This window comes from Zingiber officinale, chromosome 6B (genome assembly GCF_018446385.1).
Source record: "Zingiber officinale cultivar Zhangliang chromosome 6B, Zo_v1.1, whole genome shotgun sequence".
NCBI lineage: Eukaryota > Viridiplantae > Streptophyta > Magnoliopsida > Zingiberales > Zingiberaceae > Zingiber > Zingiber officinale.
The window spans coordinates 71,267,671-71,284,188 of record NC_055996.1 but is presented as its reverse complement, the minus strand read 5'-3'; the positions used below and the strand labels follow the sequence as shown (position 1 = coordinate 71,284,188).

Sequence of the window (16,518 nt, the reverse complement as noted above, 5' to 3'; positions counted from 1 at the left end):
ATTCATAAAATAGGTGGGGATCATTCATCCCCACTGATTCATATCAAAGGATCATCTTCTGAATTGTAAAAAGTGATCTAGAGGATCTAGACTGAAGCGAGGGAGTCACGGATCGATGAGTCGAACGACTCCGGTGGAAGCAGAAACACGTACAACGTTAAAAGCTACTAAAAAGGAACAGACAAGGCAGTGGCAAACAATCCAACCAAAATGAACCGGATAATTTTGAATTCGGTTCGGTCTAGTTATAGCGAACCAAGAGTATAACTGTAATCACACCGTAATAGAATCTTTGAATAAATAAATCGTGGCAAAGGTGTAATTCGCCTCCTATTTGGGTAGTGTCTTGTAAATTTAGTTTGATCAAATCTCATTAACATCATACGGCTAACATTGAATGAAAGAGAAAGCTATTTCGATCAGAGGCGTCCAATATCTCACGGGACGCGCTATATATAGTGTCTTCCGCATCAATCTAGGGTTTCAAGGCTAAACTCGGCGCCGCGCTTCCCATCTCCGGAGGTAGGCGACCCCCTTGCACTCCAACCATGTGTTTCTTCCATTTCTCTTCGTGTTGCTTCTCTTTGTGGCTAAGATGTCGTTGACAGCGCTTGTTTGAGGCCGGAACGTCTTCTTTGTGCCTGTTGACTTCGTGAAAATTGTTTCTTTTTCTCTGATCTTATTTCATCTGCTTATGTATTATTTTTTTTTATTTCTATCTTTTTTCTTCTGCAGCTTTCGTCTTATATTTGATAAACTGTTTCTATAAGGAAGTTAACATACTTGATCTCGGTTACTCGTATCGGTTTTTAATTTATTGTAAGATTATTGTCTTCAAGTTCACGGTCATAAAATATATAACATACACACAACACAATTCGAAATTTAGCATAGAGAATTAATAATCATCGTCGTCAGGTTCATTATCAATCCTTGTGAGTGTCAACTATTTGGGGAGTATTACATGGATCTTATTCCCTCATTAAACTTTTCCATTAAACGTTATGCAAAATTATATTTTTATGTAACCAATTTCCTTTTGCACTTAGATGCAATGGGAAGCAGAAGATCTGTCTGTGTGGCCTATTGATCTATCCTCACAAATAAGGGATCTTTATCCTTGAGGCTCTTTACACTCTGAATTAAATATCTAACCTTGCTATGTCTTAAATCCTCAAGGTTGCAGTGTCCAATGTTCCTTGGGGGGCGGGGGGAGGGAGATGTCTTTTGCCTTTAACTTATTTTCTTTATTCAATTACTTCTTAGAAGGGCCTGCTTTATTATGTGTAAGAAGTTCACATTTTGATTGTTGCCAAATCACAACAACAAATATAGTCAAGTGATGCAACTTCTATAATTTTATACTGTAATTTCAGACTGTCTTTGTATGACCCGCGATTAGGATGTTCCCATCTTTTTGGTTCATGTATTTATTTGCTGCCTTTCAGATCTTATCCTTATTCCATGTGGGAATGACCATCATTGGATATGTGTTTGATTCAAACTATACATTTACTTTGGTTATTGTTATTACTCATTACATAAAAGAGTTGTTTGAATTATTCTTTAATTTTTGTTGTGTTTTTTGTGTGTGTGCAGCATTAGGGTTATATGTTAACAAATTCAGTTCATTTTCATGTTGCAGAGCATAACATTTGCTGTCTGAACTTTAAAGACAGTCAAGATGGTGAAGTTCACGGCTGAAGAGCTCCGCAGGATTATGGACTTGAAGCATAATATTAGGAATATGTCTGTCATTGCCCATGTTGATCATGGTAACTAAAAAAAATATTATCCTACATGTTTCCATTAGGGATTTTGCTCACTGATTTTTAGATCATATGGTTCTGCTAGTCAATCTTTTTGTTCTCCTATTCATTGATTCATTCATTTGCTAGTTGTTATAAATCCATGTGTAACTGCTAGGTTGGTGCATTTGGGAGAATGTACTACCTATTATCTCATAAATTATATTTTTTGTTCCTTGGTTAATTGTTTCTGCCATGTGGACAGTATTTTTTAACATATTATTTTACTTTTGACTGTTTGTGAACTCACACTGTACTTGGAAAGACTTACAGAGGCTAATGTATATCATATGTTTGGCGACTCATGTCATCTGATGTAGGAAATTACTAGCTTGTTTAAGGTTACTTGATATTTTGTAATGTTTGTTTTTCCTTAGTCATGTGTGATCATTTGCTAAGTAATAATTATGATCTACATGTATTGGTTGCCTGCAACCAAAGTCATTATATAACATTTGAATAATAACTCTTGTCTGCAATTTGATGTTAAAAGGATCATAAGCTGTATCCTTTGATTTTATTTATTTTAGGGGTTGAGTACAACCTTTCAGTGAATATTTCATTGGCAATTTTTTCTCTGGACGTGCAGGTAAATCTACTTTGACAGATTCTCTAGTGGCAGCTGCTGGTATTATTGCACAGGAAGTTGCCGGAGATGTTAGGATGACAGATACACGAGCGGATGAAGCTGAACGTGGCATTACAATCAAGTCCACTGGAATCTCTCTTTATTATGAAATGACTGATGAGTCTCTGAAGAACTTCAAGGGTGAAAGAGCTGGCAATGAATACCTCATTAACTTGATAGATTCACCTGGGCATGTTGATTTTTCATCCGAGGTCACAGCTGCTTTGCGTATTACTGATGGTGCGCTAGTTGTTGTTGACTGTGTTGAGGGAGTATGTGTTCAGACTGAAACAGTTCTTCGACAAGCTCTAGGAGAAAGAATCAGGCCAGTGTTGACCGTCAATAAGATGGACCGTTGCTTCCTTGAGCTTCAAGTTGATGGAGAAGAAGCATATCAAACATTCTCTCGAGTTATTGAGAATGCGAATGTCATTATGGCTACTTATGAGGATCCCCTTCTCGGTGATGTCCAAGTTTATCCAGAAAAGGGGACTGTTGCCTTTTCTGCTGGATTGCATGGATGGGCTTTCACCTTGACTAACTTTGCAAAGATGTATGCAACTAAGTTTGGAGTTGATGAGTCCAAAATGATGGAGAGGCTTTGGGGTGAGAACTTCTTTGACCCTGCAACAAAGAAATGGACTACTAAGAATTCCGGTTCTCCTTCATGTAAGCGTGGATTTGTTCAATTCTGCTACGAGCCGATTAAGCAAATTATTGCCACCTGCATGAATGATCAGAAGGATAAACTATGGCCGATGCTGCAGAAGCTTGGTGTCACCATGAAGTCTGATGAGAAAGAGTTGATTGGGAAAGCGTTAATGAAGCGGGTCATGCAAACTTGGTTGCCTGCCAGCACTGCCCTTCTTGAAATGATGATCTTCCACCTTCCTTCTCCCTCCAAGGCACAGAGGTATCGTGTTGAGAACTTGTATGAAGGTCCGCTTGATGATATTTATGCAAATGCAATCAGGAACTGTGATCCAGAGGGACCGCTTATGTTGTATGTCTCAAAGATGATTCCAGCTTCTGACAAGGGCAGGTTCTTTGCTTTTGGCCGTGTTTTCTCTGGAAGGGTTTCAACGGGCATGAAGGTAAGGATTATGGGGCCCAACTATGTTCCTGGACAGAAGAAAGATTTGTATGTTAAGAGTGTCCAGCGAACTGTTATCTGGATGGGTAAGAAGCAAGAGTCTGTGGAGGATGTTCCTTGTGGAAACACAGTTGCTATGGTTGGCCTGGACCAGTACATTACCAAGAATGCAACGTTGACCAATGAGAAAGAAGTGGATGCTCATCCTATTAGAGCAATGAAGTTTTCAGTTTCTCCCGTGGTTCGTGTTGCAGTGCAATGTAAGTTAGCTTCTGATCTTCCAAAACTCGTAGAAGGGCTGAAACGGTTAGCCAAATCAGATCCCATGGTGGTGTGTACAATTGAGGAATCTGGTGAGCACATTGTTGCTGGTGCTGGTGAGCTGCATCTTGAGATTTGCTTGAAAGATCTGCAGGAAGATTTCATGGGTGGAGCAGAGATCATTGTCTCAGATCCTGTGGTTTCGTTCCGTGAAACTGTGTTGGAGAAATCATGCAGGACTGTTATGAGCAAATCACCAAACAAGCACAACAGACTCTACATGGAAGCCCGGCCTATGGAGGAAGGCCTTGCTGAGGCAATTGATGATGGGCGTATTGGCCCTAGAGATGATCCTAAAGTGAGATCGAAGATTCTATCTGAGGAATTCGGCTGGGACAAGGATCTCGCCAAGAAGATCTGGTGCTTTGGGCCTGAGACTACTGGTCCAAACATGGTGGTTGATATGTGTAAAGGAGTTCAGTACCTTAATGAGATCAAGGATTCTGTTGTAGCTGGATTTCAGTGGGCTTCAAAGGAAGGAGCATTGGCTGAAGAAAATATGCGCGCTATTTGTTTTGAGGTGTGTGATGTGGTGCTCCATGCTGATGCTATTCACAGAGGTGGCGGTCAAGTTATTCCAACAGCGAGAAGAGTCATATACGCAGCTCAATTGACTGCCAAACCAAGACTTCTTGAACCAGTCTACCTGGTGGAAATCCAGGCTCCTGAGCAAGCTCTTGGCGGTATCTATGGTGTCCTTAATCAGAAGAGAGGTCATGTCTTCGAAGAGATGCAGAGGCCAGGGACTCCCTTATACAACATCAAGGCGTATCTTCCAGTCATCGAGTCATTTGGTTTCTCTAGCACTCTGAGGGCTGCCACATCCGGGCAGGCCTTCCCACAGTGCGTGTTTGATCACTGGGACATGATGTCATCTGATCCTCTGGAGCCAGCATCCCAGGCTGGGCAGCTGGTGGCAGATATCAGGAAGCGCAAGGGCCTCAAGGAACAGATGACTCCTCTCTCCGAATTTGAAGACAAGCTTTAAGTTAATGTGTCTCGTCATGGTATTTTCATGTACTATCGCTCTGCGGCCTCATCTTGTATCACTTGTTGCGAAGTTACCTCCCTGTTTCATTTACGGATTGCCTATCTATTTATCGTCTTGAAATACTTTCAACATTATGATATTGTGCTTCTACTCTTAACAAGACTATTTGCAACGTGAAATAAAATTAGACTTGAGTTTGTAGTTCTTGGACAATATGCTTGCTGATTAGTTCAGATTGAAGTTTGCTTATGCTCAAGTTTGTGGTGTGAAAATCGTTGTCTCGTGTTATATACCACATGCCAGTTTGTTTCCTATAAGAAAAAAAGAATCCACGATCACCAAAAGAGGTCATAAGACTGATTCAATGCATATGATTGAGCTTTATTGTCATTGTGATCTATCGTAAAATTTCTTTATGGGGCTATTCTCAGCTATAGGTAGGGCTGTAAATGAGTCGAGCCGAGTTTTGGGGTGTTCAAGATTGTTTGATAAGATAATCGAGCCGACCTTAAAATGAACCAAGTTTTTGAAATGAGTGTTCAAGCTTGACTTGGTTTATTTTTTATGAGCTTGAGCTTGTTTGAAGTTTGGCTTGAGCTTGGTTCATTTAGATGTTATCAAGCTCTTAATTCAAGCTTGACTTGAGTTTGGTTCGAACTTGACTTGAGCTTGGTTTGAGTTTGGTTCGTTTAGATGTTATCAAATTCTCAATTCAAGCTTGTTTGATTGTTTGAAACTTGTAATTGTTTGATTGGTTATTAAGATTGATAATTTAAATTTATTTATTTATTTTATTATTTATTTATCATACTGAAAAGAGTTTTATTAATAAATATGGTTCACTAACATTGTTCATGAACGTTGTTCACGAACGTTGTTCACGAACGTTAACGAGCTGAATACTTATGTGTTCAAGTTTGTTTGTTTAGCTTAATAAACTGTTCAAGCTTGTTTGTTTAATTAAGCATATGTATATTGAACGAACATAAACAAACTCTTACTAAGCCGAACACCAAGCTTGTTCATGAACGCTTGATTCATTTACAGCCCTAGCTGCAGGCTCTATGTCTGGTATAGTAAACGATAAGGCATGAGAGTTTCTGATGCACAACGCAATAAAGCTGGTTATCATAATAGTCACACGATAGTAATTTTATTGTCCCACTAAGGTTTCTTTCACAACACAATAGTCCTCGATAAATTTGTTAAACTTGTGAAACAAGAGCATATCCAATATCTCTTGTCCTTCTTTCTTGAGAAACTCAGAAATTTTCAAATAAATACCCAGACGCGACTCCGGAGAACAAAGCTCATCAAGGCGAGCGAATCAGCCATTAAAAAAAAAAGAGGAAAGCAAACATCAAACTTAAAAACACAGAGCGAAAGCTTTTTGCCTGACTTAACCCTGCGTGCCATTCGTGTCAGTGTCACCTTCAAGCTGAAGAAGAAAAAGAACACCAAGGCAATGGCTCCTCCATGGAATCAAACAGACCTTCACTAGGAGAAGGTGTCGACGAGTAACTCGACGACATTTGTGGACGAAGCAACATCATTTTGGAGGTATAGAAGCACCGATCCTAACCTTCAATTCTCCTTTATAAATAGGAGCAATCGGGTAAGGTAGTGAAGCAATTTATGGTCATAATATTATTATGATTGTTTGCTATAAGTTGGCACGATCAATTAATGGAATTAAAACACTTGCTTCCTTAATTAAATACCAAGTTTGGGTAGTTTTTTTCTGTCACTAAATGCATATTAAATATATCCTTAAAGAATGCATTGATTAACTACACTAAATAAAGAAGCAATTTGTCCAGAATTGCTTGCAACGAAATCAATATGCATTAAAGTAAATTTACTACCCTTAATTATCACCATCTAAAGGAGTGATCTGACCCATGACCCATCAAAGTTAATAGATACGAATAAATTTGCTTAACCAATGCTTTAAACTCTGTTGGTAAATGTATCTTAACAACTGAAAAATGTTCAAATACAGAAAATTGCAAGCTATATCAGAGTAACTAGCTGCATATCATTTGTTATGGTTTGAATCTTTTATGAGAAATATCAGTGCACAGACTCCTTTTTTTTTTTTTTTTTAATATTTTTAGAGAGATAGAATTGATATATGATTTATTCAAAGCAACCATAGAGGTATGGGAATGATGCATAAATTTTGTTTTTTTGCATATGAGGCATTTAGATTTTTGTGATTATTTTTTTAACAAGGGTTCTTGAATATCAAAAAACTTATTACTCATAATCCTATGGAGTGGGCATCATTGATGGGGAGGAAGCGAGGTTTATCAGGACCCATGTTACGAGCTTCTGGAATACAATGGATCTTCATAACTCTGTAATGTTATTTTGTTCATGGGATCTACTCTCCATGTAATGCCCTTTGGCAGATACCTCTCGAGCATTGTTACCGCGTAGATGCAACAATATACATTAGATCTGCCCTCCTTTTTGCCTCAACATCAACCTCCTGCTGAATGGGAAGGAGGCCTTCCACTCATTGTCTCTCGGCTCCAAACACCCGACAGGAAACCTCCATACCAGCCTCCTCGCATTGCTTTTGATGTTGTAAGCGACATATTTATGTGTTTATATGAGCAAAGCTTGATAATGCTCAAACTTGTTAGCTTATCTCGTTGAGTTTGTATACGAGCAAAGATTGTGCTCATCCATTTTATATTTAGTTACATCATCAGTCCGCATAGTATAGTTGTTGCCATATGATCAAAAAATTACGAGTTCGAATCCTAAAAACAACTTCTTACAAAAAACAAGGTAAGACTGCGTACAATAGATTCTTCCTCAGGACCTCGCATGACAGGAGCTTCATGCACCGGACTGTTTTTTTTTTTACATCATCAGTCCATAAATAGAAATAAGAAGTATTATGAATATACACACATATTATGTTCTTTATATGTTTAAATAGACATTGTTGTGTATCTTTTTCATTTTTAATCAACATATAAAAACTAAAATATTATTCTTATTCCTATGCAGCCCTAGCAATACACAGGCAGGCACCCCCAAAACCTTGCTATTTTTGAATGTTTTAATTGAAATAATTAATTAGACTTATTTCACACCAAATAAACACTCGTATTCAACAAAATAATTCAGATGTTTGGCATTGGTTTGTGAAGACGCTCGAGCCTCTTGTTCTTTAGAGGTCACCTACTTGTTAGATTTGTTGGTTAAAGGGTAGAAACCAAGGGACGAAAGGAAGCTACTAACTTCATACTCGAAGCACTTGGTCACAGACTCACAAAGGTGTGAGCTTGAAGGCTATACGCTATCTAATAAACTATCGAGTGGAAGCACCTTTGCTCCTTGTTTTATTGTATCAACCTAACTGCAACCGGTTTAGTAGTAATGAACATAAATGGCAAAGACATAATCCTCAACCTAACAAATACCAAGAACAGTGTTGAATATTTCAGCGATCAGTATCCCAATGCAAAATTTACACTGCAAGAACCGAATCATTTGAATAAACAACATAAATTTTCATTTTTTCCTCCCAGTATGATTGCAGTTTCTGATAAATATGCACTTATAATCTCAACTAAACCATCAACAGGAAACTCAAAAATATTCAAACCAGAGCCAAAAAAGAAAAACACTGCAAGAGCCAAACCATTTGGATCAACAAGATAACAAGAAATTTGAAATGTCTTGTTTTCATTGAATTGCCTGGTTATTATAATGTGTGTCTTGTTTCATTAAACGCAGAAAACAGGATGAATGTTGAGTTTTAGATCAATCGGTTCTAATTTTCCTGTTCATAACATCGTGATAGTACAAGAGGACGCACATTGGTTGACCAAGAATGCTGAAAAAGATCCAAAAGATCATGTTGCCCACCTGCCCACTCAGCATAAAACAAGTTAGACTCTTCATGATACGTAAGCAAATCTCATGCTCAAGCAATTGAACCATCAAACTAGTAATCATGTTGGTTTGATATCGTTTCAAAATATTGATTAGAACATAAATAGATAATGTGGAATTGAAAGGAATTGTACCATGGTATTTCTAAATTTGTTCTGGAGGTATTTGGTTAGGAAGACCAATGGGATCTGCCACACGAAAATAAGCAAATGCAGAATTAGCCAAAAGAAAAGCACTAAAAGCGGCTAAAGACTATATATTTAATTAAATGAAAATCAAATCCACATTGCTCGAACAAATCATTATCTAATTATCACTCCAAAAATAATGTTTTATCATCTGACTTTTTTCAGCTTGAATGTTACAAAAATATGAACCTAAGGTAGATTTTTTTTTTTTTATATATATTCAGAATAACACAGGCTAAGCAAGCACAATTATAATGTGTGTTTGATAAACTTTGGGAAGTGATCCTTATATACCTGAAATAGTATTCCTAGAAATGCCCAAAACTTGATTATATGGCACGGTACTGCAACACATAGCTACAGTTTGACATTGTTAAACCAAATGATAAGAGGATAACTTTTTGCAACATTGTAAACATGATATAAACATTGTTACAGAAAGCAAAATACAGTAAATACCTCATGGAATATGGCTGAAACCAGGAACGAAATTAAAATAGCAATACCCTGCAATCAAGTACTAAAAATAAAAGGCCAGAAACTAGAACAAAAAACTTAATGATTTGAAGTCCTTGTTCACCACTCAGCAACATATCTTTATGCATTTACAAGGTCTAGTTTGCAAACTGAAAGAAAGGAAAGAACAGTGTTCTTTGATGGAGATCAAAAAGATATTCAAGATATCTGTACTTAGATGATGGACTTTTTTTCTTTTTTCTTTTTACTTCTAGCAATTAATCATCTCTTAATCCAATTTCGTGGAACACTGGATCATTTCAACTTTCAGTTATCTTTATCATGAAGACATGTTAATGTCAACTATTTAAGGTTGACTCCTTTGTTAAACTCAATGTAAGGTTATAATATTAGTACGACTCGTATATCTTATTAGATCATTTTCAATTACATTAACAATAATTTTTTTGGTGTCCCTCCACCTTTAATTGATTCAATTTGTCCAATTATAAAAACTTATATTTGTCATTCAAACTCTCTGTTAGTTTGATATGAATACCAAAAACACCATAAAAAGTAGCAAGAGTGAAAGCATTACCATAAAGAGGAATATGTTAAGAAGAATGATGAAGAGGAAATAAAGACAACTAAATATACGAGTGAAAGTGCACATAAACCATCTCAAATTAAAACTCAGAAACTTTACCTTTGGTAAACCTTTTTGTACACAAGGAAAGTATATATGGCGAACCATCCATTTATGGACAGGCTGTGTAACCAAAAAAACAATGTTTAGAGGAACCACTTAAAGAAATCCTTGCATCGTGTGTATGAAAGAAAAACATCACATCACATGAATATGCTTGTGAAGAAAGGGCATAAAAATATGAGATGATCTAAATTGCCTTTCAGGCAACCAAAATCATAATTTGAACAAACATTGAAATAACTGATTTTGTTCATATTTAAAATTATATATTGGCAAAATGAAGAGTTCCATACTCTATTATTTTAAAATTTAGGGTTTCATTTATAGTCAACAGAATGAAATAAAAGATTCCATGAACGTACAGAGTGCTGAATGGCTACTTATTTACCTCTAGATTATTAGTAAATATGATGAATGAACGAACCAAAGACAATCAAAATGGTCTTGCATGAATCAGGAAAAAACAAGAAAACTTCTAAAACCAACAATCTTGAAAGGTATTTTCTTACAACAGACAATGAAGAAGAAACATATTCAAGAGTCAGAAACCATGTATTGAAGAGGCAGATTTTTTATGTTAAGTTTCTAGGTGCTCAATATAACTTGAAGGAGTCGATAATAGACGTACCATGTTCCACATTCTCCAATACTGATCCAGTCCAAAAAAGTACATGAAAATAACAGAGGGAGAAGAATTGAAGTTAAAAAATATTATATAAGTGGAAAACAATTCACAGAATAACCTACCTCTTCAACTGTTTTTGCATTCCACCAATCTTTGTAGAACTCACGGTCACCAAAACAAAGGAGCTCAGCAAGAATATTAAGCCTACAATCAGAAGATGAGATTGAATATGTACTTTTCATCCAATTATTTACAAATTGAGATCATTTTAAACATTTTACAGTATTAAGTATAGACATTCTTCACTAATTCTTGCAAAAGAAAAAGTGAGGATTCTTTGAACCTTCATTGAAAATTAAATGGTCATGAAAAATTGGCATGCATTTTATGAACTGTATGGTCAGTAGAATATTTCCAAAGGATTATACAGACAGTACTGTTTAGATAAAGAAAGAAATTGACATACAGACAGTACTGTTTAGATGGATTATACATGACTTACCATAGATGAAAAAAGCAATAGAACATGCAAAGCCACACGTACAAGGTAGGAACTGATAGCTTTAAGATCCTTTCTATAGCATATAGAAGATTCCCTTTTAAAGGGTGTTGAGAATTCTGGACAATTGGGTTTATGTACTGTCAAAGGAAAAAAAATATATAAAAAATTCAATTTAACTGACTTAATAGGAGGCTGAAGACTATGAAGTAAGATTGTAAGAACTGCTTACTTGCTCAATTATGAAGCCCATCAAACCTGTACAAATCACCAACTTAATAAATTGACAGATCACCCAGCCCTTTCTAATGCACTTTGTACGAGGATATTTTTGCTACAACAAAGGAAATCATAGAAATTTTATACCAACTTGGGAAGCAAAGGATGTTTCTTAGTTAATTTCAAAAATAAAAGAAAACAAGCAAAGTGATTTTAGGGAAATGAAAATGAACAAAAATTAAGTTCATAGAAGTCTATTCCAGTCCCACGTCCATATAATCAGAATAACTTTTCAAAATGAAATACCTGATAGCAAAGTGTGGGAGCCAACATGAAGTACACTAACTGTTTGAAGCTAATACCCTCCTCAGCATCAAAGCCTGATAAGTTGGTAGATGTGTCCTCCTAAACATAAAAGCATATTATTCCTTCAACAAATATATTACAGTTATGATAGAGATATATAATGTTCGGTAAGAGAAATTACCTTATCAAATGATTTGATAAGTGTTCGTAGATCATAATTTGTATGTGCAAATGACACAAGCTTTAACCAAACTATGCTTGCAAAGAACATCAATGTGAATCCAGATAAAACTGCCGAATCACACCTGACAATTATCCTCATCAGAAGTTAACAAAAAACATAGGAAAAGATAAAACAGTGACTAAGAGCATGTTTAGTTAGAAATAATTGGGAGAAAGAAAATTAGAAGGGTACAATAGTTGGTTATTTTCTGATTTGTGCATATCTAACTACAATAATGTAGTGAGCTGATATGTAAACGATTATAAAATTGTTATATATCAGAAAATAACAAATTGGCATCTACCAATATGAGGACTGTAAGTTCCTGACCATCAACAGAAAATAAATTTGTTCCATAGAAGAAATTATCCAGATTGCTAACTAAATCATACATTTATAAGAAATATGAGGATTCATTCTTCTTTCTTCAGTAAAATAGTTCCTAATCTATTTATAAGTGATGAGAAAATTCATTCTTCAATATATGCCATTAATTTTTCTTGATGTAAACTAACAAAAAAGTACAAAATCAGCGTACAAAGTAATTAACTCTGTGAGTCAATTCTTCACCATCTGTTATTATACCTCTTTTTATCTTTTCTGATATGTATTATTTACCAAACTGAAACATTTCCTCTACACCATGATAAAATTACAAGGACAAAAATCCTCACAAGCAAAGATGGTTGGTGTAAAAGGACAAGTACATCAAGCAAGACAATCGTTATCTAGGAAAACTATAGTACTTGAACACTTCAACGTTCTACAGCTTGCAACATTAGAATTTAGAAATTTAATATATCATGTGTGGAAACTTAAAACTGGCTTCAGGAACACTCCAAAAATACAAAATTAGCTTCATGACTTCTGAAAGTAATCTAGATTTAAAAAATTACACAGGAAAAGAAAATGGATAACCATTACCTAAGAATCACATAAACTGGATAGACAATTTCAGCTGTTGTAAGCATCAGATGAAGAGAGATAACTACCTGTGAACAATCAAGACTACTGGAATAAGTGAAAGCTAAATCCTCCAATTCATATAAAGAACTTCTGCATCACTCAAAGTCATTGGTCAAAAATTAAAAACAACAGAGAATGCAAGCATGGAGCATAAACAAGAAGCCACCATCATTCTAGCAAATAACATAGGAAGAAATAAAGCACAATCAAGCATGATGATTATGGGACCTAACTTTCAAATACATGCAGAACACACGAATGATACATTGTGTGCACTTGCATACCTTGTCCCTTCTAATTCAATCATATTATTCTTGGAATGTATTTAGAAATACAGGATAGTCGTGTCATCACATGAACATAGTATCATTTGTATGCAAACCACACAGGCTGTTCCATCAGTATAGCAAAACAATATAATAGGACGAGTATATTCATATCATGCCTCTGCTCTGACAGATAAAAAGGATTATAGATGTAGAGAGGAAAAAAGAAGAGGAAATTGGGATACATGCAAAAATAAACCGTAATTTTCTCAATGTCAAGGGAAACAACTAAACAACAAATACAGAAAAAACTCTAAAGTTCCCAGGCCTTAGGAATCCACAAAGTAAAATCCATCTAAATGGGCAAAAAATAAGCTATTATATGTTGAAAAAGGATCAAGAACTGCAAATTTGTTTTGGTTGATCATAACAGAAAGGTATTGCACCAAAAAGTAGTGCCGCTATCACCATGCTGACGATCACAGTATATAAATATGGGCTACCATGCTTCCATTTCTGATTTTTCAAATTACCATAAAATTTCCATTCATTCATTCAAAGAAGATAACTTTGCTAAAGTCAAATTTGAGTTCTAACATGAACTAAATATCAGAAAGAGATTATGACATAAACCAAGGTACCTATTACACTGAAAATGGAACTTGTCACTTTCATCTTTAATTGTTTCGCCAACTAGATCAATGCCTTTTAATTAAGATAACAAACTGTACTACTGGAATGCAAAGAGGTTCCAACAAATCTACTAGAACCCTCTAAGCATATAGCACATAGGCCTATATGCTCTTCTCCAACAGTCAAAGATGACTCATGTCAAAGAAGACACCAGGCATCCAAGACATCAAAAATCAAAGTATATAACTGGAAGAGTCTACAACCTAGCAGAAAATTCACAAGTTTTTAAATCATTCCACAACTTAGTAGGAATGTTCAACTTGATAAAACCATAGATTCAGTAGAAGTATGAATTATGACTTGGATACTCACATTTTACCAAAATATCTTCCGAGAGGTCAACATAATATAAATTTCTATGAAGAGAAAATCAGAATAGTATAAAAATAAGTTCCAACAATATGGTTTGCCCCACCTTTTTGACCTGCCTTTGTGTTAAAGTAGAAACTTTCCATCAAATCTCCTACCTGGCACCATTGCTCAATGACAAAGAATAAAAAATAAAAATTTTGGAATTTGACATAGCATAAAATTTCCATGGATTCTCATTATCAAAAGCAAGAGTACCAGGCATAATCGTGGAAATTAGCAATGCTCATACTTCAATTTCAAAATTCTAATTAATTTATCGTGATAGAGCTTCATCAATGTTCAACTTCAATATGGAAAATTCATAACTTATCCAGATAGAGAAAATGAAAAAATAGACATAAGAAACTACTTACTGGTTCAGAAATAAACTTGCGCCATGCTAGTTTCTCGATCAAAAAAGCAACAAGGGGGAATATTGGGAGTGTGAGGCTGGAAACTTTAACATGTCAGATAGAATCTACATTAGCTCTAGAACAAAAAAATATAGTTGTCAAAGTTTACCAACACATCAAAACTGGCCAATCTCTCAGTGACTTTGAACTGAACCAAAACCCAGCTCTTATGAGCAGGCCATACTGCAAAAATAAAAAACATAACTATGAAAATTTTCCATATTCCTGTATAAATTCAGAAATACACTTGATTATACATTTAACATGAAGGTGAACAAAAAAATACATGAGGTTCAAATAAATGTATGCTTCCTAGGTATTCAGCTTGTGCCGTTTCCTAGGGTGTATGGTTCGGCCCTACTTCCTGGACACCTGGTAAACCAGGGAAGTGCAAGCAGCTCTGGATTTGATGACCATGTGCACGAGAAATTCGAAATTCAACACTGCGGGCATGCCCCCAGCGAAAATCGAACCTCGCTTCGTGGGTTCACCGCCAAATCCATTTACCAACTGCATTGTGCCCCTGGAGGCAGGTCCAAATAAATGTAGACGCAACGTGAAGGTGACTCGATTATAAATAAAGTCATCTAATTTTTCATGTATTGTATTGAAATGTAGAAGGTAGAAAATAAATGAAGAAGAGACTTATATCTATGCAATCTAAGGGAAAAAATTATTTGCTAAGAAAACAAGAGAAAGGAAGAAGAAGCAACCTTCATCAAATTCTCAATTATCAGCCTTCCATTAACTGCAATCAGCACTACTATGCAGAGGTTAAGAAGACCTGCATGGCTCTATTATCAAAGAGAGTCTTAGAAAGGATAAGGATCTAGCAAAACTAAGTCAGTAAGAAAATAAGCTCAGTAAAACAACAAATCAACAATTCCAAATCTTGACCCATAACAAGAACAAACTCTTACAAATTAATAGGAAAGAATGTCAATATATCTGTTTGGAGATCTGAAATACAATGGAATTCACTTGAGCAATCCAGAAATAGAGTATAAGATACATAGTCAGAGACATGCCGCTCCTCAATTAAACACTTCAGTAGCATTCAGATATTATAAAAGGCGAACAAATTTGTCACTGGATAATAACTTGTGTCTACATATTGTGTAGGTGATTCCAAGTAATAGTCAACTAATTTATTTGATTAATAACTTTTTTCCATTGCGCGCCATCAAGAAATGAGTTATTTGAAGGGAAAGGCAAACTAAAGCAAATAAAACCTATTTAACAGTTCCTTGATAGAGAAACATTAGCATGCATACCGTTTGTTAAATGAGATTGCTGCCGTATAAAGTTGGATGAAATATCATTGCAGCGTAAAGTCAAATTGTAACCGCATGACTTAATCGAGGTGAGGTTAAACCCAAAAACCAATTAACAGTATGACTTACTTGCTTAAAGATAGCATCCGAGCTCAAAGGACTTTCCCTGATCCACCTATGCGCCGGCGCGGACGCTCGGTACTTGTATTTAGCCGGAATCCAGCCTCCACTCCCTTGATTCTCTTTGTCTCTCGGCGCCATCAGGCTGCCCCTCCCTTCCTCCGAACCCTCTCGGTCATCCTCAGCAATCGCGCGACGGAACACGGCCGAGTCGGGACTGGTCCTGGAATCCAATTGCCCGGCCGATTCGGCGGCCTTATGGGAGCTCGAGCCGGGGGAGGCGTCGGTAGTACCGGGAGGGGAGGGCGAGGAGCGGCGGTGGAAGAGGGGATCGGAGGACGAAAGGTCGGTCTCCGACGGCCGGACTAGGGTTTGGATTTGTCCATCGCTCGACGTTGCCATGGTCTGGCCGCGTGTCGTCGATTAGTTGACGACGGTGGAGGCCGGTGGACTT

General features: G+C 36.3%; 2 protein-coding genes across 3 annotated transcripts; one reads left to right on the top strand and one right to left on the bottom strand.

Moving 5' to 3' along the window:
- Nucleotides 1-413: 413 nt before the first annotated feature.
- Nucleotides 414-5,054, top strand: LOC121992655 (elongation factor 2-like). Its single transcript, XM_042547156.1, has 3 exons — nt 414-522; nt 1,646-1,775; nt 2,398-5,054. Exons 2-3 carry the CDS (start codon nt 1,685-1,687, stop codon nt 4,836-4,838), a joined length of 2,532 nt encoding a protein of 843 aa, XP_042403090.1. The 5' UTR covers nt 414-522; nt 1,646-1,684; the 3' UTR covers nt 4,839-5,054.
- Nucleotides 5,055-8,519: 3,465 nt separating this feature from the next.
- LOC121992653 (diacylglycerol O-acyltransferase 1-2-like) lies at nt 8,520-16,518 on the bottom strand. Of its 2 annotated transcripts, none has more exons than XM_042547155.1 (16): nt 16,074-16,518; nt 15,384-15,464; nt 14,780-14,853; nt 14,632-14,707; nt 12,906-12,973; nt 11,940-12,063; nt 11,759-11,857; nt 11,466-11,567; nt 11,237-11,373; nt 10,857-10,938; nt 10,738-10,758; nt 10,107-10,169; nt 9,404-9,451; nt 9,239-9,301; nt 8,891-8,944; nt 8,520-8,729 (listed from the first exon to the last, which is right to left on the bottom strand). In XM_042547155.1, the coding sequence occupies exons 1-16, from the start codon at nt 16,464-16,466 to the stop codon at nt 8,625-8,627; spliced, it is 1,590 nt and encodes a 529-aa protein (XP_042403089.1). In that variant the 5' UTR covers nt 16,467-16,518; the 3' UTR covers nt 8,520-8,624. The 2 variants fall into 2 exon arrangements, 1 of the variants encoding a protein (XP_042403089.1); XR_006114970.1 differs by having other exon boundaries at nt 8,641-8,729; nt 9,239-9,288.